The sequence below is a fragment of the Anabrus simplex genome, chromosome 7, assembly GCF_040414725.1.
Source record: "Anabrus simplex isolate iqAnaSimp1 chromosome 7, ASM4041472v1, whole genome shotgun sequence".
NCBI classification, from domain to species: Eukaryota; Metazoa; Arthropoda; class Insecta; order Orthoptera; family Tettigoniidae; genus Anabrus; species Anabrus simplex.
In genome coordinates, this window is record NC_090271.1 from 285,905,429 (window position 1) to 285,929,350 (window position 23,922).

The window sequence follows — 23,922 nt, forward strand, 5'->3', positions numbered from 1 at the left end:
CCTTTTAACATCAGAAGACATTGAAATACCAGAAAACTGCCCGGCTGAGTGGCTCAGACAGTTGAGGCACTGGCCTTCTGACCCCATCTTGGCAGGTTCAAACCTAAGTCTGGTGATTTTTGAAGGCGCTCCAATACATCAGTCTCGTATCTGTAGATTTACTGGCATGCAAAAGCACTTATGTGGGGCTAAATTACGGCAAGTCTGCATCTCTGAATACCGTAAAAATAGTTATTGGGACGTAAAACGAATAACATTATTACAGTAAATCCCAAAACTGGCTACACTACCATTTGGTCAGAACAATCCTGATGTAACTTATGGAGAAGCAGAAATAAGAAACTTGTGTTAACGTTTTAAGCTCCATAAAAGACAAATCTTAAGAGGTTTCTGTGAATATCTTGCTGAGAAGAAATGCACCATGTCTCTCCTGTCCCCTTATTAACACTATGAGCAGCATCCCAATTTCAACAAGTGAATGTGAAAGAGGCTTCTAACAAATGACCTTGATCAAGACTCCAAAAAGAGCATCATTGCATCTGAATACAGTAGCAAATCTTATGTTCATCAAGTTGGTTGGCCCTTCACTAAGAATTTTCGAACCTGAGGATTACATGAATTTATGGTTCCTGAAAGGAAAACATCTGGCAACCAACAAGAAAAGCAAGGAGAGGAAGCATGAAGATGGCAGTGATCAGCCTCTTTTACTACTCTGGAATTTACTGTAAGCATGTCAGCAAAATGAGACACTACCACAGTGGTTATATTTGTGTGTTCACTTAATTTGAAAATGTAAAACGATTAGACATACCGAGTGCAGTTACCACCTTGACATGTTGACCGCAAATAAAATAGCACAATCCAGCAAACGCTTCCCATTCCTATTAGCTTCCATATCTTCCGCACATTTACCACTAACCCTTTCGTATCCTTCAGTTCTATTCCCAACTCTTGCATCGAAATCACCCATTAGTACTATCCTATCCTTGCTGTTGACCCTAACTACGATGTCACTCAATGCTTCATAAAACTTGTCAGCTTCATCCTCATACGCACCCTCACATGGTGAATACACGGAGACAATTCTTGTCCTAATTCCTCAAACTGTCAAATCTACCCTCATCATTTGCTCATTTACGTACCTAACAGAAACTATGTTGCATGCAACAGTATTCCTGATGAACATCCCTACCCCACACTCGACTCTTTCCTTTTTAACACTCATGCAAGTACACTTTATAATCCCTCATCTCTTCCTCGTAATCTCCCCTTACCCATATATCATTTACTCCTAGCACGTCCAGACGCATCCTCTTTGCTGACTCAGCCAGTTCTACTTATTTCTTCCATAAACTCCATTAATATTGATAGCACCCCAATGAATTCCATTTTGTTCGTTAAGTTGTTTCCAAGGAGTCCCTCACCTGTCAAATGAAAGTGGGACTCCATTACTCCCATAGTTCTAAGGCTTTCTTAAAACGTTCCAAATGTGCTCGGTGAAAATTCTGTCAAGCAGGATGGTACCCTTACTTACACATAGTCCAAGTGAGGATCTCTGTAATGGGTTAAGGACCACTGGTAGATTTTATAATGCTAGTCATCTTAGCACACGGAGGGTCGTGATTCGGAATATATCTGAGATGCCCACTCCCATTCCATAGAAACTGGCATCCCTACTCAGGACCACTTACTAGGCCACACAGCCGTTCCCCATGGTTCACGAACTAGGACATGACTACAGTAACCCACACCATAAATTTCATAAACCCTAAAGTAAATCTAGGAATAAAAGTTTTTATATAAAACATTGTGCAGATATGCAGTCAAATTTATTGGAGTAATCTGCCAGTAGGCATTATGCAACAGTGGTGTGAAGTCATCAGTCCAGTAGTGATGGGATATTCGATTAATTTTAATGAATCGATTCATTTGATTCCATTCACGTTACTGAATCGATACAGTGAGCTGATTCACAGCTCATTAAGAGTCATCAATCCTACTGCATCTGTGTAGTGTGCACTGATAAAGCAGCAACAACAACATTCAATGCTTGCTGCTGCCATCTGGTCTTCAATCTATGAACTACTTTCCTATGCATCACCTAACTTTCACATTCAGTACTATACTTGCTTATTATATTACAGCACAAAACTTACGTAGTTTCTAATAATAATAATAATAATAATAATAATAATAATAATAATAATAATAATAATAATAATAATAATAATCAGAACTACTGGCATTACTCAAATTTTATACACTACCTAATGGTTTTCCACAGTTCTCTGAAAGCCACAACTCATATACATATATGCAGTATCTGTAATTAGATGTAATAATACCTATGTCCACAATAAATAACCCACATATTAAATATAAATAAAATAAGTTGCTTTACGTCGCACCGACACAGATAGGTCTTACAGTGACGAAGAGGTAGGAAAGGGCTAGAAGTGGGAAGGAAGCGGCTGTGGCCTTAAGGTACAGCACCAGCATGTGGCTGGTGTGAAAATGGGAAACCACGGAAAACCATCTTAACAGTTGCCGACGGTAGGATTCGAACCCACCATCCCCCGAATGCAAGCTCTAGCTATGCGACCCTAAACGCACGGCCAACTAGCTCGGTTATCCTTGAAAATGTCTTTTTCTATTATTTTTTTGCTATTTGTTTTACGTCGCACCGACACAGATATGTATTATGGCGACGATGGGAAAGGAAAGGCCTAGGAATGGGAAGCGTCCATGGCCTTAGTTAAGGTACAGCCCCAGCATTTGCCTGGAGTGAAAATGGGAAACCACGGAAAACCATCTTCAGGGCTGCCGACAGTGGGGTTCGAACCCACTATCTCCCGAATACTGGATACTGGCCGCACTTAAGCGACTGCAGCTATCGAGCTCGGTCTTTTTTTTTTCTATCAGCAGAGAATTTTTTAAATAGTCATAGTTTATATAGGCTACACGAGATGTACAGAATCCCACTGGTTTTCTGATTTAAACATCTTTATATTTAAGTTATTGAATCAGTCTGCTCATACTTACTGTCCACGAACACCGAAATTCTCGTGATTCGATTATTGAAGTATTGTGCAATGATGCGACATACGAAGTGAGAGAATACAGAGCAGTTCTTCCGAATATAAAACTACAATTTCGAGTAATCATGAGCAGGCCTCATTGTCATAGGGTAGGCTAGATAATAATGTTATTGGCTTTGCGTCCCACTAACAACTTTTACGGTTTTTGGAGACGCCGAGGTGCTGGAATTTAGCCCCGCAGGAGCTCTTTTACGTGCCAGTAAGTCTACCGACACGAGACTGAGCACCTTCAGATATCATCGCACTGAGCCAGGATCGAACCTGCCAAGTTGGGTTCAGAAGACGTGCGCCTCAACCGTCTGAGCCACTCAGCCGGGCAGAGAGACTAGAAAGCCGAGTCTAATTAATTGTCGAACATCAACTAGTTATAAAAATACTGATTAATTAAAAGAATATGCTAAATAGAATCGCCTAATAGCCTACTTACTTACAAGCTAGGTACTTTGGAATTATGTTTTAACCACCTTTTTAACACTGCAAATAAATCCATTTATTATTTAAAACTTCCTGTAAGAAGAGGACAGTCAATGCAAGTGGGTATTATTTTCAAATGAGCTGAGCTCGAGAATCCATTATAGCGTACGATTCTTTCAGTGTACCATGGCTCTGTATATATTGCTTCAGAGGAAGTTTGGCTCCCCGCCAATGTCCAGTGTTCTCACTTAATTTACAAAAGATATACATTTATTATTCAACCTATTCAATACATACAGTACCACGTTATGTGGTTAATTAGACATAAAAGATGTGAATAATGACTTGTAATGTCCAGTGTACCGATAATGAACCATGTGTGTGTTGTGTCTCACTGATCCGTGACTGTACGATTCTTTCAGTGTGCTATGGCTCATTGCATGTCTCGCTCCAGCGGAAGCTCGGCTCCCTGCCAGTGTCCAGTGTATTAAATAACACTAGAATGTTTATATTGTTCTCCCACCTATTCAATACAATACAATCTTAAAAGTTAGGACTTTGTCCTTATCAAAATATTAGCATAAAATTGATACATTAGATGGTACATGTTTTGCCTATCAACTGTAGGCATCATCAGCCATATTTTACCCCATGAATAGAGCAGGTACCTGATTGGGAATGACTTATGAGTGTCCAGTGTGCCGATAAAGAGCCGTGTGTGTCTTGTGTCTCACCAAGCTGTGATTCACTGTGTCTCGCTGCAGCAGTAGCTCAGCTCTCCGCCAATGTCATATCCTGCTAGGAGCGTTGCGTGCGCCATTCAGCACTGTCCGCTGTTCCTGTGAATCGATTCATTCGGACACTTGAATGAATCGATACACTGCTTCAAATCATGCACTCCGTAGCCCCAACACTATAGTACAGTCCCAAACACTGCATCATTTGTTCACACCACAGCAGGCTTGCCTTAAATTCAGCTGGGCTATGGCTAGACTGGCAGTTTTAAAACTAACAATTCTTATGGAAATGAACATAACATTTTATTCCGTTCATCCTGGTTAGACCATGTGCTAAATAATACAAGGAGGATCGTGACTCGGAATATGTCCGAGATGCCCACTCCCATTCCATAGAAACTGGCATCCCTATTCAGGACCAGCCATTGTCCATGGTTCACGAATTAGGACATGACTACAGTAACCCACACCATAAATTTCATAAATCCTGAAGTAAATCTAGGAATAAAAGTTTTATTTTTATATAAAATATTGTGCAGATATGCAGCCAAATTTATTGGAGTAATCTGCCAGTAGGCATTATGCAACAGTGGTGTGAAGTCATCAGTACAGTTCACATGTTCATGCTGGCTAAACAATTACTTGTTATAATAATGTAACTGCTATCACATCCCACTATTACATTTTTATGGTTTTTGGAAACATCAAGGTGCAGGAACATTGTCCCATAGGAGTTCTTTTACGTGCAAGTATATCTACCAGAATGAGGCTGACGTATTTGAGCACCTTCAAATACCACGGGACTGAGCCTCGATCGAAACTGCATGTTGGATTCAGAAGGCCAGCGCTCTACTGTTGAACTACTTAGCCTGGCCAATTCATTTTTTAATGTAGAGGCCTTTGCTGTAGGACATTGGTGTACATCATCGTGCATATTCCAAGGAATTCAATGTTTTGAAAAGCCATGACAGAATCAAAAGCAAATGTTCCATTATTGGTTGTTAGACGACATTGTAATAAGAAACAACAGAGGTCACTCAATTTAAAGGTGTTAGGTTCTTCAGTCTGTCAAAACTAATTTATGAATAAATAAATTTAGAAACTGAAAAAAAAAAAAAAAAGAGTTTGCTTATCAAGTTGTCATGGTGACAAGAAAACTGTATTTTGAAAGAAGTTGTGTATAACGTTAAAAGTACATTGCTGAAGGACAAATCATAGTTTTCATTTTGATTCTGTTCTACTCGATTTTGTAAAATACGTTCATTTGTCTGGCTTTGAAAAACTGACTGGACAAAGAAGAACCTTTTAGTGTCTTAATTTGGTTATTGTGTTAAATTTTTATTATGTAAATAACTGTGTAATTTGCATATGGAATTAAGGTAATAACTTGTGTGGATTTCCTGTTGCATCAGAAAGGAAGTTTCTGGAAGTTGTAAAGATCTTTTCTCATCAAAAATTTTGTGGCTAAAATAACGGAGTTTCTTGTTGGCGAATATAAGAGCCCCGAGTGTAATTCCATAAGCTAATTGGCTATATCTTGATTGCTCCATTTCCGGGCTCCTGGCGTCTTGGCCAGGACCACGCTTGTGTCCGTCGTCTTTGAATTCTGACCGGCAAAGGGAGTAGTCGTCTCTTCCGTCTGATGAGTACAGGGAACTTCAGGATCAAGAGAGCCTAGATTCTTATAAAGAATCACAAAGAAGGTACAAGTCAGAAGTCAAAAAGGCTTCTAGGAAATCTTGGAGACAGTTCTGCGACTCCATTGAAAGTCAACATGAAGTGGCAAGGCTTCATAAAATTCTAACCTTGGATGGAAGGGCAAGGCTGGGCTCATTGGAGTCGCCTTTGGGTGGATATACATCCACAGAGAGGGAGACCCTGAACTTATTGCTTGATGCCCACCATCCAGGTTCAGCAGTCACGAATAGTGAAGTAGAATCGAGCGGATCCTTCAGACCCGATAGAAGTGGGTGGAAGGAAGCCGCAGAGATTGTTACCCCAAGAAGGGTGAAGTGGGCATTAGAATCTTTTGCCCCTTACAAAAGCCCAGGAATGGATGGGATCTTCCCAGCACTTCTTCAGGAAGCGGGTGTGGTCCTTATACCATACCTGGTCAGAATTTTTAGAGCCTGTCTCACTATGGGGTACGTGTACGCCTTGTGGCATCAGGCGAAAGTAGTGTATATACCCAAACCCGGGAGGTCTTCATATACTAGACCTAAGGATTATAGACCCATCAGTCTAACGTCTTTTCTTCTTAAGACCTTGGAAAGACTGGTGGATAGACATATCAGGGAGAAAGTATTAGAGACTGTCCCCTGCATCCTCATCAACATGCATATCAACCAGGGAAGTCGGTTGAGACGGCACTACACCAGCTAATTTCTAGGCTGAAGAGTGCCTTGGATCAGCAACAACTTGCTATAGTTGTATTCCTAGATATAAAAGGGGCTTTAACTACACATCTTTGGGCTCCATAGAACTTAGTCTAGAGAGAGAGGAGTGAGCAGGATGCTCATAAAATGGATTATGGCCTCACTGCAGAGCCGTCAAGTTCTGTTTACCCTCAACGCAGTAATGTTGAGAGCTAATATAGACAGGGGTGTCCACAGGGAGGAATATTATCACCAACATTATGGTGTCTGGTAGTGGATGAACTACTTATCAGGTTAAATGTTGGAGGAATTTACGCCCAAGGCTATGCAGATGACATTAGCCTGATGACGGTGGGAAATTTCCCCAGTACGGTTTCAGAGCTCCCTACGTAGGGTGGAAAGATGGTGCCACGACACGGACTTGTCGGTTAATCCCGACAAGACGGAGCTTGTGGTATTTACCAGGAGGAGGAGACTAGACGGACTGTCAGAGCCTTTCCTATTTCGGAAAAAAATTAGTTAAGACAACCTCAGTTAAGTACCTAGGGGTATTCCTTGAAGCAAGACTGAGTTGGAAGAAACATATAGACCATAAGGTGGATAAGGCTCGCAAGATTATGTGGGCCTGTCGCAGGGCCGTCGGAAAGACTTGGGGCCTAGGACCTAAGGAGGTCCAGTGGCTCTATATTTCTATAGTACGGCCCACGATCACCTACGCATCTTTAGTCTGGTGGCCAGGTTCGGAGAGTGAAACTGTGAACATGAAATAGCGGGAATGAGTGCCTACAGCCTTTGGTCACTCGGAGGATGGTCCTTCAAGAGTCCAAATAGAGGTCATGCCTCTATTCTTACAAGGCTTCACCAGACCTGCCCTTCGACAATGATGATCGGGGACCTGATGAAGCCTAGTTTTAATTTGAATTATAAGTTTACAGTGGTGATACCCACAAGGGAGGAGTGGGCCGCAGATGCTGGGGCCCATCTTAGGCCTGGGGGCTGTACATGGTACACAGATGGCTCACGGACAGAGACGGGCACAGGCGCCGGGGCCTGGGGGCCTAAGACAAGGCTCTCCCTTCCTATGGGTAAATACGCTACTGTTTTCCAGGCCGAAGTATACGCAATACTGGCCTGTGCTGTATATATATGGAACATGCCTGGACATAGAAGATGCATCACTATTTGCAGCGATAGCCAGGCAGCATTAAAAGCACTATGTGCAGTTAAAACAACATCAAAAATGGTATGGGAATGCCAAAGGATGTTAGATCAGCTGTGTGAACTTAGCTCAGTTACCCTATTATGGGTCCCTGGGCACACAGGTATCAGTGGAAATGAAGAAGCTGACAAACTACCGAAACAAGACTCAAAAGGTCCTTTCATAGGACCAGAGCCCTTCCTGGGAGTGTCACTCCGAAGCGTGAAACTGGTAATATCCCAGTGGACAAACCAGTCTCACTTAGACATTTGGAAGAGTTTAACTATAGCAAGGCAGGCAAGTGAACTTACCAAAGGGCCTAGCCAAAGTTATAAAAAGGTCCTGATAAATTTGAATAGGACCAGAATGTGAATGGTAGTTGGACTGTTGACAGGCCACAATACCTTACAGAGACACCTACACATCATGAAAATCAATCAGGATCCAATGTGTAGAAGATGCGGTAGGGAGGAGGAGACCTCCGCGCATGTGTTATGTCAGTGCGAGGCTCTTGCAAGCACTAGACATCGATACCTTGGCTCACATTTCGTGAGCCTGGAAGACATCAGGATTGCCAACATCCGGACACTGGTATCCTTCATAGGAGCACTAGGGCTGGACTAGGCAAACCCGTCTAAGGGACACAAAGGGTCTTCACAGACCTACGTGTGGAGCCCTGCGAAGGCAGGGTTCACCCATTCTTTACCTATCTATCCGTCTGATGAGACCTCCGGCCCTCCGAGGTGAGCACTATTTGGTTCATGTTTTGAATTTTAACATTTAAATGTAAATTCTTATTTTAACCTTCCTTCCCTGCCAGAGTTTGCCTGTGGTATCTTCCATTCGTCAATTTTAAGTTGAAATCACTTAACCCTCGTAGCTAGTCATAACCCCTTTGTTTAGGAGGCATTCCCCTTGACGTTTGAACACTGTGTAATAAATATGTAAATTTAATTTTCCTCCGGGATTGCCTCCAGTAGTCCAGTTTCATCTTAAAAGGGAATATGTTAAGGAACGCACCTTATTCAGAAGTGTTTTTGAGAAGGCAGCTTCTTGATCAGGCTCTGAGTTACGAATTTTAATAATTAACATGCTTTCTTTCCCTTACTAATGTCTTAACCTGCATGTGGTGTTATGTTAATGTGTATTTTTTTCTTTAACTTCTTTGGTTGTAGAAGGATAGTCCTTGCTAAATTGAGAGCTCATTTTCTTTTCTTGGTATCGTCTGCAACCACCTTACGAAACTACCTTGTCATAACTTTAAATTATGACTGTTAAAATTTTCTTTACATTGTTTATAGGTCGTTGGTGTAAAGCTGAAGCTTGTACTATTGACACTATTGATATCTTAATTTTTTTTTTTTTTTTTAATTTCATATTTTTCTATTTCCTTATTATTATTATTATTGTAAAGACACCAACAACTGCTACAAAGTTTTGTAAAAATGGAGTGAAAATATTACTTGTCAACAAGGTACAGTTCAGGCTAGAGATTGTTCTATCCTGGGGTGAAGAGGGATCCCTGGTACATATGTCAGTATCTCTCACCGACGAATAAAACAGGAACCACCCATTTGTTCACACTGCAAGACACGTAAGTACAGTACTGTACTCTAATGCACAGTCCAGATGCTCCTTAATTTTGGTTGATTGGTCCAATGAACACTCCATGGACATGAGAACGCTTCTCTGGCCCCTAAGGTCACCCAACCTCAATCCTTTAGAGCACATCTAGGATGCTATCGAGAGAGATGTGCACATTGTTGATCCTGCTCGAACAATCCCTGTGCATTGCGGGATGCAGTGTAGTGGTCATGGAACAATATAAATTCCCATCCATCCAGTATCTTGTAAGAGTTCCTGTCATGCCTCATTGCCACCGTCGACAAGACAATGTTAGCTCAGTGTGGGAAGACGGGACTAGGATAATTTCATTTCCACATATTCACACACTGCCATCTTGAAGAAGATAGGCTCTCTCTTCTCCGATCCCATTTCTTCTTATCTTGAGACAAAAAAATTTCTGCTTCCTAGCTTCATTACTCACTAAAGGTCCATCTTGACAGATCGTTAGTCATGATATGGGAAGGTGGTGGCGATTTTTGTTTTAAGAGGAAGAACAACTAGGTAAGTTAGATAAACACAGGAAAAGCAGAGGGGGGCGTGGGGAAGATACAGATGAATAGAGGTGGTAAAAGACTAGGAACTCAATCGAAGAAAAGGAACCTAACAGGTTAATACAGATCTTCCTGCTGCTCCCTTTCCCCACACTGATGTATCATTGTGTTAATCCTACTGTGTGTTCCTATCTTTTTACTGTGTATATACTGTATCTTACATGTGTGTTTCTCGTCTTGCTCTTTAATATACATCTGTCCTATACACACATGCTTATTCTATTAAGGTAGGACAGTAATAAGCAGGTGTTAGGACAATTTGAAATTAATGTTTTCATTTAAATTCTTTTTAAATATTACAGGAACACCCTTTTATTGGCCAATTATAGATAAGCTGCCAAGAAATGTGGCAAACTTAAAAGTTTTCAAGTTCCACTGGTGTAGCAACAACAGTGACATCACACATCACCTCCACCCAGGTATCCTATGGCACAGAGCACTATCAGGGCTGCCAACAAGTAGAGACACACTCTGCACAAGCCGCAGCTTGTTCCTAACTGAATTGTAACTTGCCGGTAAACCAAAATCTAACCAGTCACAAACAGTAATCTAACCGTCCCTATCAGTAATTTTGACACATAGTAATGAGTATTAAGGTTGCTGCACGACCTAACTTAACTCTAACCTAACCCTGTCACTGACAGTGCTCTCCAGTGAATCAGAAATCTAACCTGTCACTAACACCGAGGTTAGTGCATTACGCACTTATTACATTGGCAGCCATGTAAAACCAACGTTCATCAGTGTGTCAGGTGAAGAACAGCAGAGTGAGAGGGGACATGGTATGACGTCAATATTGTTACAACACTTTTCAGTCGTGCTGGTACTCGAGGGGCAGAAGTTTTAATTTCATCACTTTTTGCATCAAAAAGTGTACAATCTTATTTTGATACTCTGATGACAGGGAATACTCCTACATAAACACTTCACACATCAAATCAATGTTACAAGTTGTTATAACAATATTAGGTATATTTGAAAGCAAACATCATACACAATCCACAGTCGAAACATGCAGAATTTATTCAGTTAACAAATATGAGGATCACGCAGAAAAAAAACTTCGGAGTCTTGTTTGGCATCACCAGTCACTGATCACAAACCATGCCATCGAGCACACACTTACTGATCCTTGGAGGCCATGTGTCGCATCAGATTATTGATAAATTTCTCCATCTTCTTCAAGTCTTGAACAATCTCAGTTTTGTACTGCAGACACTGAAAACACAAGAAAATCACTCTCAAATATTATACACACATATATATCTGAAAGAAAGTGTAGAGAGATGTATTATTGCCCAATGCTGACATATGCAGCAGAGATCTGGAAATAAGGAAGTATCATAGGAGAGGCAAGAAAAGACAGGTTAAGGATGCCAGAAATGAAATCAGAGTAGAAATATTTTCAGACAGAATGGACAGAAATAAACTGAGATTGTCTGAACATGCTACGAGGACGGAAGAGAATGTGATAGAGACGCAGATGATGGAGGCTATGATTGAAGGACAGAGAACAAGAGATATACCCAGACTAAGGTGGTTGAACTCTACAAAAAACCAGCATACGAATGAAACTGAATTGAAACATGGTTGAAGAGCAGCAATGGTGGTTGAATAGAAGAAAATGGAAAGGCATTAACATCCCGACCCAGCTAGAGCTGAAAAAGGGAAATCGTAAATCGTTGACATTTTTTTTGTTTGTTTTACAAGGACACAGAGAGAGAGAGAGTACTACAGCCTTTAAAATGTGTACAGTATACCAGCCTCTCACCAGGACCACAGTCAGGATTTCTTTCCGGAGGGGATCCAAAATAGAGTATTATTGGTTGACTTTTTTTAGCATGCAAAATATGATCTGTCTGACTTTCCCAGTCTCTTCTGACTTGAGAATCAAGTTTGAATTTACTGCCAAATTGAATTCCTATACTTACATCAGTTTCCAACATTTGACATTAATTGATAACTTATTAGGAACATTTTCAACAAAACACCAAATCAAACAAACAGTATGTTAATAATAATAATAATAATAATAATAATAATAATAATAATAATAATAATAATAATATTGGTTTTATGTCCCACGAACTACTTTTATGGTTTTCAGAGATGCCGAGCTGTCAGAATTTTGTCCCGCAGGACTGTAAATCTACAGACACAAGGCTGATGTATTTGAGCACCTTCAAATACCAATAGACTGAGCCAGGATCAAAATTTGCCAAGTTGGGCTCGGATAGCCAGCGCCTCAACTGGAATTATGATGAGAATACTCTATATCAGTATAAGGAATTATTTCTTTTGACACCAAAATATCTGTAAACACAAGCACTGGTCATACGGATATTGAATGAGGGGTCCAATAACGATGTTCGCCTACAGTAGCCGTCAGTTTCTGTACTTAGCCCATTCATTCATGTACTTACCGCTGCATACAATGCCAGAATGCGCATCCTGTATAATTGAAGGGTTGGATGCAAGAACCAGGCAGCTCCATTTTTTCTAACTTTTCAGGAGCAAGAAAAAACTGTATAAAATAAGTATAAATGATGGTATAAATAATTATTTCCGTCACTATGTTAATTATGACCTCCTTGATACATTTAGTCTGTATTGTAGCAGAATTTTCAATTTTCCTGTCTTTTATAGCAATAAATTAATTTTGGAGCCACCTGGTTCTTGCATAGAAAATGTTTAATTCAATGATTTCTGTGGTTTTACTTACCAAAAACTGTATTTTTGCAAAATAAATTACAGTATTTCAATATGCAAACACTTCATAATAAGTCACAGAAATTTTAAGAACCTTGAATATTAAGTGTATCCACTATTACAGTATGACAGTTGATGTTATTCACTTCCAGATGAGGTGTTCACATTTTCTCTTGATTGGCTTGTTATGTTGTTGTAATACCACTTGTCAATGGGAGGTACATAGCGTTTGGCCAGTACCATTACATCCCGAAATTTTGCTTCCTTGATGTGCAGGGCTTCTGGATACAGTTTCTGACTCACGTGAGGAAACTTTGGAGTACTGTACTTTTCCAAACTCTTGTAGAGAAAAACCTGATGCATTCATTGAGCATTTAACAGTTCCACAAAATTCTTCACTATGAATAAACAACCGATATTTTGAAATGGAGAACTTCTCTTTACATACACCACTAACATTCTTCTTGAAGGATTCTTCAAAAGTACCTTTATAGTCTAGAAAGCTGTCTCTCTCAATTTGACAACAAATTTTGAGCTTGACCCTCTTATGAGGTTCACATAGTCATTAGGAACATACAGTCTTTCTCTCTTCCGGTTTTCTTTTTCTACTATTCCGAAGCTTCGGCACCAGATAGGTCTTATGGCGACGATGGGATAGGAACGGCCTAGGAGTTGAAAGGAAGCGGCCGTGGCCTTAAGGTACAGCCCCGGCATTTGCCTGGTGTGAAAATGGGAAACCACGGAAAACCATCTTCAGGGTCAGTGGAGACTAGTCCAATAGGCGTGTGTATGCAGTATATACAGTGTGCTGCTGTTATTCGTTATATCCCAGAAACCATGAGGGGAAAATTTCCTTCTCAGCTACTCTCCCCTATATCTGAGCACAGTCAACAATTGCAATCTCAACTGTGTAGTCAACAGACTGTTACCTGTGTAACATGAAACATATATGGCAGATACATGCAAACATTCCAGTAAGATTTTCTGCTTTCATCCATTCAATTCAAACTCAGCATTAATCTAATATTAATGACATCACAGGTACTGCCATATATTTATATGCTTCATAGCAGCTTCCAAAATAGACAAATGCTGTAGGCTACACATTGTTGTTTGAGTCATCAGTCCATAGACAGGTTTGATGCAGCTCTGAATGCAACCCTACCTCTACCCCTACCATTCTTACCACCTACACTTCCTTCAAAACCCAACTGCACAAGGCCTGGGTGTCTTAAGATGTGTCCTGTCATTCTATCTCTTCTTCTGGTCAAATTTAACCAAATAGATCTTCTCTCCTCAATTCAATTCAGTATCTCTTCATTCGTGATTCGATCTATCCATGTCACCTTCAGTATTCTTCTGTAGGCTACACACGTGTGACATTTCACAGGACTTTTATTTTCCTTTCTCAGGTAATATGTCAAATGAAAAGAGAATTTTCAATCTTAGCAATCCTCTGGATGCAAAAACCATCAGGAATGCATTATTGAATGATGAAAGTGATGATGACTTATTTTAGATCTTCATCCAGCAAGGATGATGGTGATGAAAACCATGATAGTGAAGTTTACAACGCCATCTGCAAGAAAAATAATAAGGTCGTAGCCTCTAGGAATTGGGGAAAAACTACATTAAAACGAGAAAAATGTGCAAAACATAACATATTGATCCACCTACCCAGTGTCATTGGGCCAGCCAAACGTATAATAAGTATTACTGGAGTCTGGGCATGTCTATTTTCTCCTTCTATGATCCAAAGCATTGTGGAACACACTAACAAGTATGCGCGTTTCACACAGTCATTATTCTTGGCTACATGATGCTCAGGAAACTAATGCTATTGAAATAGAAGCCCTGTTTGCCTGCTCTACTTAGCTGGGGTTTATCATGCCTATCGTTTCAACTCCCCAGAATTGTGGAAAGTGGACGATTTCAATTTTTGACAAGATGCATCCGATTTGATGATATTAATTGCAGATCGGGAAAGGAAACTGGAGGACGTCATTAAAAACAGAACTGTACCCGAAAAACTCATCATCATCATCATCAATTTTTTCGCTCCAGCAAGCCGGGTGCGGTTATGTACGAGCCTCCTCCAGTTTGTTCTATCCATCCAGAGATGCTGCTCATATATGCGACACCAGTACACATCTCTAATTTCAAGGTCCTTCATTATCTGTTTTTCCCCAAACATCACGAGGTCTTCCTCTTGGTCTCTTCCTAGGAACATTGTAGTCAAAGTATGTTTGAGGAGTCCTGTGAGGGTTCGTTCTTTTCATGTGACCATACCATTGCAATCTTTTCACTTCTAGAGTCTCCAGCAAGCTTCTTTCCAATCCAAGCTGTTGTTGGATATCCACATTCCTTATTTTATCCATTTTTGTTTTTTGTAGACAAGAACGGAGGAACTTCATTTCTGTTGTCTGAAGACGACTCTTTGTTGGTCCTGTAAGTGTTGCTTCTTCCAGACCATACGTCAATACAGGTACTAGATATATTTTGTACAAGCTGATCTTGGAAACTAACAGAAATTTTTCATCCCAAAGTATTTGACGTACAGGGTGATAGAATTTGGAAGCTTTCTGTATTCTGTTACTAATCTCTTGATGTATGGCATTGTCTGATGACAGAATAGTACCTAAATACTGGAAGTTATCTACAATATTCATCTCCTCATCTCCAATTCTTAGATGAACAGTTGGAGAGTTTCTACTCATCACCAAGCTAACTGTCTTCGTTTTGCTGATTTTGAGACCTAAGGTTGTAAAAGCTTCATGCCAGAGATCTAGTCTAGTTTGTACCTCCACTTCTGTCTCACCCCATACCATAACATCATCAGCAAAACCTAGGGCATTAGTTGTTGGATCCTTTCTCTTAACCGCTTTTAAAACTTCATCCATTATGATTATGAAGAAGTGGTGAAAGACAACTTCCTTGCTGGACTCCACTCTTTGTTTCAAACCAACCTGACCTTCCAACCTGGACCTGGACACAACACTTGGTTTCATCATATGATCGTTGTACTCGTGCTATGATGTCATTGGGCACTTTCCTATGTCTCAAACATTTCCATATATGCCTGCGTGGTACATGGTCATATGCTTTCTCGATGTCCAAAAAAAACAATTATAAGTCTTTTACCTTTCTCCCAATACTTCTCATATAGCATTCTGGTGGCAAAAATGAGTTCTATAGTTGATCTACGAGGTCTAAATCCAGGTTGTTCCTGCTCAAGTGTAGGTTCAACGTATTTTCCAATCCTGCTCTCAACGATGGATTCGTAGATTTAGAGGCCATGTGACAGCAGGGTTATACCTCTGTAGTTGGTACATTTCTTTCTATCACCTTTTTTCAACAATGGGATGATGACTCCTTGCTTCCAGTCATTGGGTATTACATTCTCTTTCCCGATTCTATTTAGTACCCTGTACATCCACTGTTGTCAAACCTCTTCTAGTGCTTTAATCATCTCAACACTTAATTCATCTGATCCAGTTGATGTGTTGTTTTTCAGCTTAAATATTGCTGTCTCTACTTCCAACCATGTCAGACTAGTGGTATTTGTGCTGCCAAAATCATAAGGTTCGTCGTCTAATGGAGTGACATTTTCATAACAGTTCAGCAAAGTTTCAAAGTGCCTTTGGAACTCCTGTAATATTTTGGTCTTATACATTAGGAAGTTCTACAGATTGGATAGATTAATTTTGAGTTCTTCTATTCAACAATACTGTATAACACTTTTTTATTTCCATCCTGCGTTATTTTGATAGCCAGATCTTGCTTGCATTTCTGCTTTTCAGCTACAACCAACTGTTGGACCTGTAATTTTTTCTTTGTGTAAAGTGACAGCTTCTCCTCTATTTCATGTTGATCTCCCCGCGTTCTTGCTTAATATAAGGATTTTCTTGCACGGTTTCTGTCTTTGATAGCCTTTTTAATATCATCATTCCACCAGGCAGTTTCTTAAGGTTTTCTTATTTGACACTGTCGTCCACATACTTTTTCTGCTGTACCAACCACAACCTTCTTTAGAGAATCCCATTCTTCATCTACCAATTTCAGTTCTTCTCTCGGCAACAACCTGCGGACACCTTCCCTGAATTCTTCCTTTGCACTTGGCTCAGTTAGTCGCCAAGTTTTTATTTTCGGGAGGTCTTTCCTCTGCAATAACTGCAACCAACAGTCTATGGTCTCCACCAAGGTCTTCACTTGGAATGACCTTAATATCACTGACATTGTTCCATACATTTTGATCTATCAGAATATAATCTATTACTGTACCTATTTTATCATCCAAGCTATATCTTGTGATTTTATGGGAGTCCCTTTTCTTGAACCAAGTGTTACTCACTATCAGATTGTTTCTCATGCATAGATCTAGCATATATTCAATCAATCAATCAATACTGATCTGCATTTAGGGCAGTCGCCCAGGTGGCAGATTCCCTATCTGTTGCTTTCCTAGCCTTTTCCGAAATGATTTCAAAGAAATTGGAAATTTATTGAACATCTCCCTTGGTAAGTTATTCCAATCCCTAACTCCCCTTCCTATAAATGAATATTTGCCCCAGTTTGTCCTCTTGAATTCCAACTTTATCTTCATATTGTGATCTTTCCTACTTTTATAGACGCCATTCAAACCTCTTTGTCTACTAATGTCATTCCACGGTACTGGTCATTCTCCACAGTTGTATCCCCTGGCCCAACAGATTCTTGCATGTCAAAAAATAAAATTCTTCATTTGGTATATGAATGGTCTTCGGTTCCTTAATGTCTATAATATTATACACTCTTAATATTGGTTGCACATGCGATCCTAAATTAGAGGATTGAAGTTGAATGCAGTCCGTTTGACATTAAGATATTCATTTTTTGTATATATTATTTTGTTGAATTAAAAGTTTGTTGCATATAAAAGAATTATTAAAGCTGAGCCGTCTTCTTTTTTTTGTTAAGTGAAAATGTAGTATTTTTGATGCTGTATATGTAGTGGTTGAACTGTGATATTAATTTGCCCTATAGTTGTTAAGCAGGCTACGATTCTCAGTTCAATAGGCACCTGTAATGATGAAACCTTAAGTTAAAAGCAAAGCGAGAAAAATTGATAGAGAAACTGATTGAATTATTGAAACTCCTGACTCACCTCTAAAGCTGTGTACCTCGCTTGACGGCTGCAGCACAATGAGTGTGTCTGCTTGTGTCTTGTAATGTGTGAAGAAGCGTTTGGGAAGGAGAAGCAGGGGCGTGAAGGGGGTGTTTCCATAACATTGGCTGTTTAGGAGGAGGTCCGGGGGGCGTTGTGGACGTAGACTGTAATATGCAAAGTTGTTACGTAGAGTACGGAAGACGTTTGAATTTTCTGGAATTTTTAAGTTGTTGAGTAATAGAATCAGACAATCAAATAATATCTTAGGTTTTTCCAAGATTTTGTTCAGATTAGGATGAAGTTCCTCACGTTTACAGATTAAGTTTGGCATTATAATATTGATCTAGATGTATTAAACATGCTTCCGTAATGTCAAGCCTCTGTCCTTTAGCCAGTGTTTCCATGATCTGAAGGTCTTCATTTATATCTGTAAATTTATGTTTATACTCATGGATATGCTGGCCTACCGCTGAGAATCTACGATATTTTACAGCGTTGAGGTGTTTGTGATATCTGACATTAAAGCTACGCCCAGTTTGCCCTATGTATCTGCTTCCACAGTCTCTACATTCGAATCTATATACGCCTGATTTAGAATAGGGGTCGACTTTATTAACAATTGAAGCATTATGTAGAGTTGCTGCACTTCTATTATCTGTCTTAAATGCAATCCTAATGTTACGTTTTTTAAAAATATTTGTGATTCTATACACGTCTGTATTAGGCTATATGTGAAAGTTGCGATGTCCTTTGCTTCTGTTCTCTCTTTCATCAGGTTCGTATGAGGGTGATATCTGAATTTGCTTATTATTCATTCTATAAAATTTCCTTTAAAACCGTTAGCTTTAGCCATAGCTCGAATGATGTTCAATTCCTTGTCCAAATTTCGTTTGGACATTGGTATGCTAAAAGCGCGATTCACTAAGCTGTTATAGGTTGCAGATTTGTGAGTTAAGGGGTGGGTTGAATCATTTCTTATTGTAACTGAAGTTTGTGTGGGTTTTCTGTAAATACTAAAAGAAAGTGAAGAGGAGTGTCTATTAATCTTTAGGTCCAAATAATTAACAGATTTTTCTATTTCAGATTCTAAAGTTAATTTTATATCCGTATCTATAGTGTTAACATTATTAAGAGTTGTAAATGCGTTGATTATGCATTCATCTAGGATAACAAATACATCGTCTACAAACCTAGACCAGAATAGAACATTCTTGAATTTTTCATGATTAATTATTTGTGTGTCCTCTAAATAATCTATATAAATTTCGGCCAAAATTCCTGAAGCTGGAGACCCCATTGCAAGGCCATTCTGTTTATATATAACCTGGTCGAAAATAAAATAGTTATTATTAATCAGCAATTTTAAAACGGCCATGAATTCATCGATTTTTAGCTTGCTTAAGCGACTATATTTTTTCAGATTATTGGCAATGATGGGAATCAATTTATTGGTTTTGATGTTAGGGAACATATTTACTATATCAAAAGAATGGATAGTGTGGTAGTCCTGTAGTCAGAATTGAATTAATTCTTTAGTGAAATTTATGGAATTCTTTATGGATTTATATGCAATGAATCTGTAATGTTGTTTAAGGAATTTTTGTATATACTACGCTAATTTGTAAAGGGGAATAGGTCTGCAATTAATTATCGGCCTAATGGGGACGCCGGCCTTGTGGATTTTTGACATCGCTTTAGCGGTAGGAAGGCCAGGGTTCATGCTAATTAATTTCTGCTTTTCGTATTCGTTAAAGAGGAAGGAAGATGTTTTCAATGTTTGTTTCAATTGCTTCTGTAAAGGCTAAGTAGGGTCTTTCTTAATAATAGAAAAAGAATCATCGTTGAAGTTTTTTGTTTTTTGGATGTAATCAACTTTATGCATAATGACAGTTACATTGCCCTTATCAGCCTTAGTGACAATAAGCTCTTCGTTTTTTATTTTCTTTTTAATTTCCAGAATTTGTTTCCTATGCTAGAAAGAATCTTTGGGGATGACTAACTCAGTTCAATAAGGATAAAAGCATGAAATTCCTTACCCTTAATTGGAGAGTTTCGCGAGAAAACTGGTAAGTGAAAGCCAGATGCCACTCAACAACTGAAGGCCAACTTGAGAAGAAAAGATGCAGATTCTGCCTGAAAAGTGAACTAGGGTAACTCGATACATGTGAGAGTTTTGTGAACAATTTGTGTGTGTACAGCATTTAACATACGGATGTTCCCATTGCAGTTCTATGTAGTCACTAATTTTCACCTTGGCTCAGTTTCAATTTCCAACTTTACATTTATATTTTCATTATTCAGTTTTGTATTTTTCTAGTGTGAAGTTATTTTACATGTTTCAAAAGGTGTATGTGATTTTATTTAATTTTTGAGATATTTAAAAGTCCACCAACATACAATAAAAACAAATCACTTATGGACTAGAATTTGAACAGTGAAAGCTTTGTAATGGGCAAGTGATGATGATTATAGTATTTTCCATTCTTAAATAAATGTAAGGGAATATCAATGTCGTCCATCATCTCAATCGCTGTATTTTCATGGCTCACAGTGATATTAATGTGGATGCGTATGTCTCAGATGCACACAACCATCCATGCAACTTCCAAAGGAGCACCAATCGGACAGTTACAAACCATTTTACAATGGAAGAACTTACAAAAGCAATTGACAGTCTGAAATTAAACAAGGCAGCTGGCTTGGATGATCTCAGAGTGGAACAATTAAAGCAATCTGGACCAGCTGCACTCCAGTGGTTGCTTTCATTGATGAACAATTGTGCATCCACACTGAAGCTTATGGAGAAGAGCTTGTACAGTTGTGATCATCAAATGTGGGAAGACTCCTAATAGCCCAAAGAACTTTCAACCAGTATCACTCTTGTCTCACGCCTGGAAGTTGCTGGAGAGAATGCTTTTCAACAGGATATCTGATACTATCGATAGCAAGCCGATTCCTGAAAAGGCAGGATTTAGATCAGACAAGTCATGCTATGGACAGATTCTGAACCTTACTCAGTACAAAGAGGATGGCTGCAAGGGCAAATCCATTACTGGTGTAACCTTCATAGATCTGCCTGCTGCTTATGACACGGTTAATCATTCAAGTGTGTAAGACCAAAGCCTTCCACCAGCCAGCCTTAGACTGCATCTGTGAACTATGTGGGGAGAGATGTGCATGATATCACAAAGAGTGGTGTAATAGGAGAGAAGGATATAGTGAATAAGCTATTCATTTTTACTGTAACTGTTTTGGATCAATAACTATTAGTTGCAGTAAATCTATTATTAAGTTTATAAGAGAATAATTATTCTGTACCATTAATTATTTGTCAGCTGATGATGGCTTGAAACACGCCAAAACATGTACCGTAAACAGGGGTTACTTTGCACCTCAGGCAGTAAGTTTGCATAATCTTTGGAAAATTGTTTTTAGCGCTCCAGTGGCATTTGAGGGACTAAAATAATGTATGTTTATACCGTAAGTGCAGAACGAACCAATTCAATTCTCTCAAATGCCACTGGAATGCCATAAAAAGTTTCCAGAGATGGTGCAAAGTTGCCCCCTAAGGTGCAAAGTAAACTCTGTTTACAGTACTGACCAATTGTAACTCATGATGAGTAAAAAAAGTAATGATTAGGTTGTTATTTTAAGGCATATTCTGTTCAACACTGCCCGGTACAGCTTTGGAAATGAACTTAATTCTATCAAAATTTTGCATACAACAAACCCACCGCCTCCTGAATGCAGAACTGTCAAGCCGTAGCCACTCTGGTCTGTCTGTACACAGCTATCAGATTTGACTACTTAACTAGAGATGACAGGATATCATGTGCAGGGTCCTAGAGATATTGAGGCCCACATCAAATTTAATTGTAACATAATTGCATGTGCAACAACTGTAACCAGTGTCATGGATTTTATTCTGGCAATCAGGATATGTCAGTGTGCATTTAGTAAATATAGTCTACCGGTATATCCTTGGACAACTCTGCAGACCCAAATCGTCATACAATATTTTCTTCTCTAAATGAATGCATTCCTGAAGTTCTCACGTTGAATTTTGATACACCCTGTATAAGACATACTCTCGATGGAACTGAATAATATCAGAGAAGCTTAATTCTTCAGTGAAGAAGGTATTGTGCTTGTCATGTTAAATTACTTATATACATTCCCCCCACATTAGTACCTCTAGGAAGTAAATATGTATGCCTACTAAGTTCTTAAATAATGGATAATGAGGAAATTCTAACAAATATACAGTGAAGTGAAATGAAAAAAAAAAAGACAGATACTGAGGAAAGCATGGCATTACAACTTGTTGGAATCTGTTCCACCTATGGCACTAACAGTGCTAATGAAGAACAAAACTATCAAGAATACATTAATTAATACTGACTTACAACAACGTCATCAGTCATCTTTAGAGAAAGGCCACCTTTATTGTGGGTGTACTTCATGCAACACCGCGCCTGTAAAAAAATATAACGATTAGTAACAAATGTAAAACACAAGTCTCTGACATTAAGTACAACAAACGACACATTATGAAGGGTGATCTTCATCCACATTTTTCAGCTATTACATTCTCCCCTCAAAGTAACACGTCAACATTAACATAAATTCCTTACAAATCGTTCAGTAAGTTACAACAAAATAGCTGTATCCAATTAGTCCCAAAAAGTGTATCATTCTTGCGCATGATCTCTGAACAAGCTAGTTGAATCATGGCAAATAATGAAATTAGTTACACGATCAGTAAGGGAATTACAAATTGAACACAATTTTTAATCCATCGTTGTATGAATTACATGCTATAAACGCACCTTCATCGGGTCTTGCATGTATAACCTCTCCGCCGCCTTCTCGAATTCTTCCCACGATTTCAAATAAGTCATGTTTCACGATGCCTTTTTTCACTAAAACAAACAAAGACGTCGCCTTTTATCAAAGGAAAACTCCGAACAAATGAGATATTCTTCCATATACAGATCCCATCTGCTTTCATCAAATGCCCATATGCCAACACTTAACCTCGTGCTAAAATCGCTGTGTGGCACCACTGCACTGGGAGAACTTGTGGTGTGGTTGTGGAACAGGAATGTATATATTAAAATACTGGTAATCAAGGTAAACAGCTGATTTAGTGAAACGATAGAGAATGAGTTACCGGTACGCGTCACGTATTCGTGGAATGGAGCAGTGACAACTTGCTCCAAGAACTTCTTCGCCACCGTTCCACCTTCATCGCTATCAATGCACAGCCACTGCGACCCCCAGTTTGCTGTATCACGGAAGACGGAACGTTCTGTTACTGCCACCCGCGAACGGCGTCGGAACTGCTCGTGGTCGTGGTCTGCGGTCTTGACTGCTTTGTCTGTAGTCTGTACCCTCTGTACCAGTAGCGTCTACAGACATCTACGGGTCCAACTCACGGCTGGCTGATCCCAACGCCTGTCGTTTCCTTTTTTTTTTTTTTTTCACCATGAAGCCATGAGCCTGCTTCCTTTTCCTGAATAGCGAGATGTGCTCCATCAATTTCTGCTGGACATGACAGAATCAAAGAGTCAAAACTTCGACGGGTGTTTACCATATCCCAACTTCTTTATGAATCCAGGGATGCTGGAGAGCTCAAATTATTGGTCTTGTCACTCTAGTGATATCTAGCGTCCAGTCATATGACATAACTCGACATTATCACCGCACTTGATAAAAAAAAATATAGTATTCCATAAGCAGAAGAAAGAAAAGCGGGAATTGAAATATGTTATCGATGAATTCCAAGAAGTTATCCCAAAAGATGGCAAGTGAAAATACTTAGGTGTGAGATTTGAAAGTAATTTGCACTGGAAGGGTCATGTTGATGACATTGCTGGGAAAGCATACAGATCGTTACATGTCATAATGAGGCTACTTAAAGGATGCAATAAAGAATTAAAAGAAAAAAGTTACTTAAATATGGTTCGCCCATTATTGGAATATGCAAACAGTGTTTGGGATTCTCACCAAGAATACTTAATAAAAGAAATAGATAGTGTGCAGAGGAAAGCAGCAAGATTTGTAAC

At 39.3% G+C, this 23,922-nt stretch overlaps 1 protein-coding gene across 2 annotated transcripts in view; it reads right to left on the bottom strand.

Annotated features, from left to right (window-relative positions):
* The window catches only part of Srp9 (signal recognition particle 9), a 40,261-nt gene extending 17,107 nt beyond the window's left edge, over positions 1 to 23,154 (bottom strand). The window contains exons 1-4 of one of the 2 annotated variants that reach the window (XM_067150931.2): positions 22,892 to 23,154; positions 22,684 to 22,776; positions 22,261 to 22,329; positions 10,951 to 11,217 (exon numbers count right to left, since the gene is read on the bottom strand). In XM_067150931.2, the coding sequence (XP_067007032.1) occupies positions 11,122 to 11,217; positions 22,261 to 22,329; positions 22,684 to 22,755 (237 nt within the window). In that variant the 5' untranslated portion in view covers positions 22,756 to 22,776; positions 22,892 to 23,154 and the 3' untranslated portion in view covers positions 10,951 to 11,121. Of the gene's footprint in view, positions 1 to 10,950; positions 11,218 to 22,260; positions 22,330 to 22,683 lie in introns of those variants that run through there. The other variant, XM_067150930.2, reaches the window with a different exon arrangement.
* Between the last annotated feature and the right edge of the window lie 768 nt (positions 23,155 to 23,922).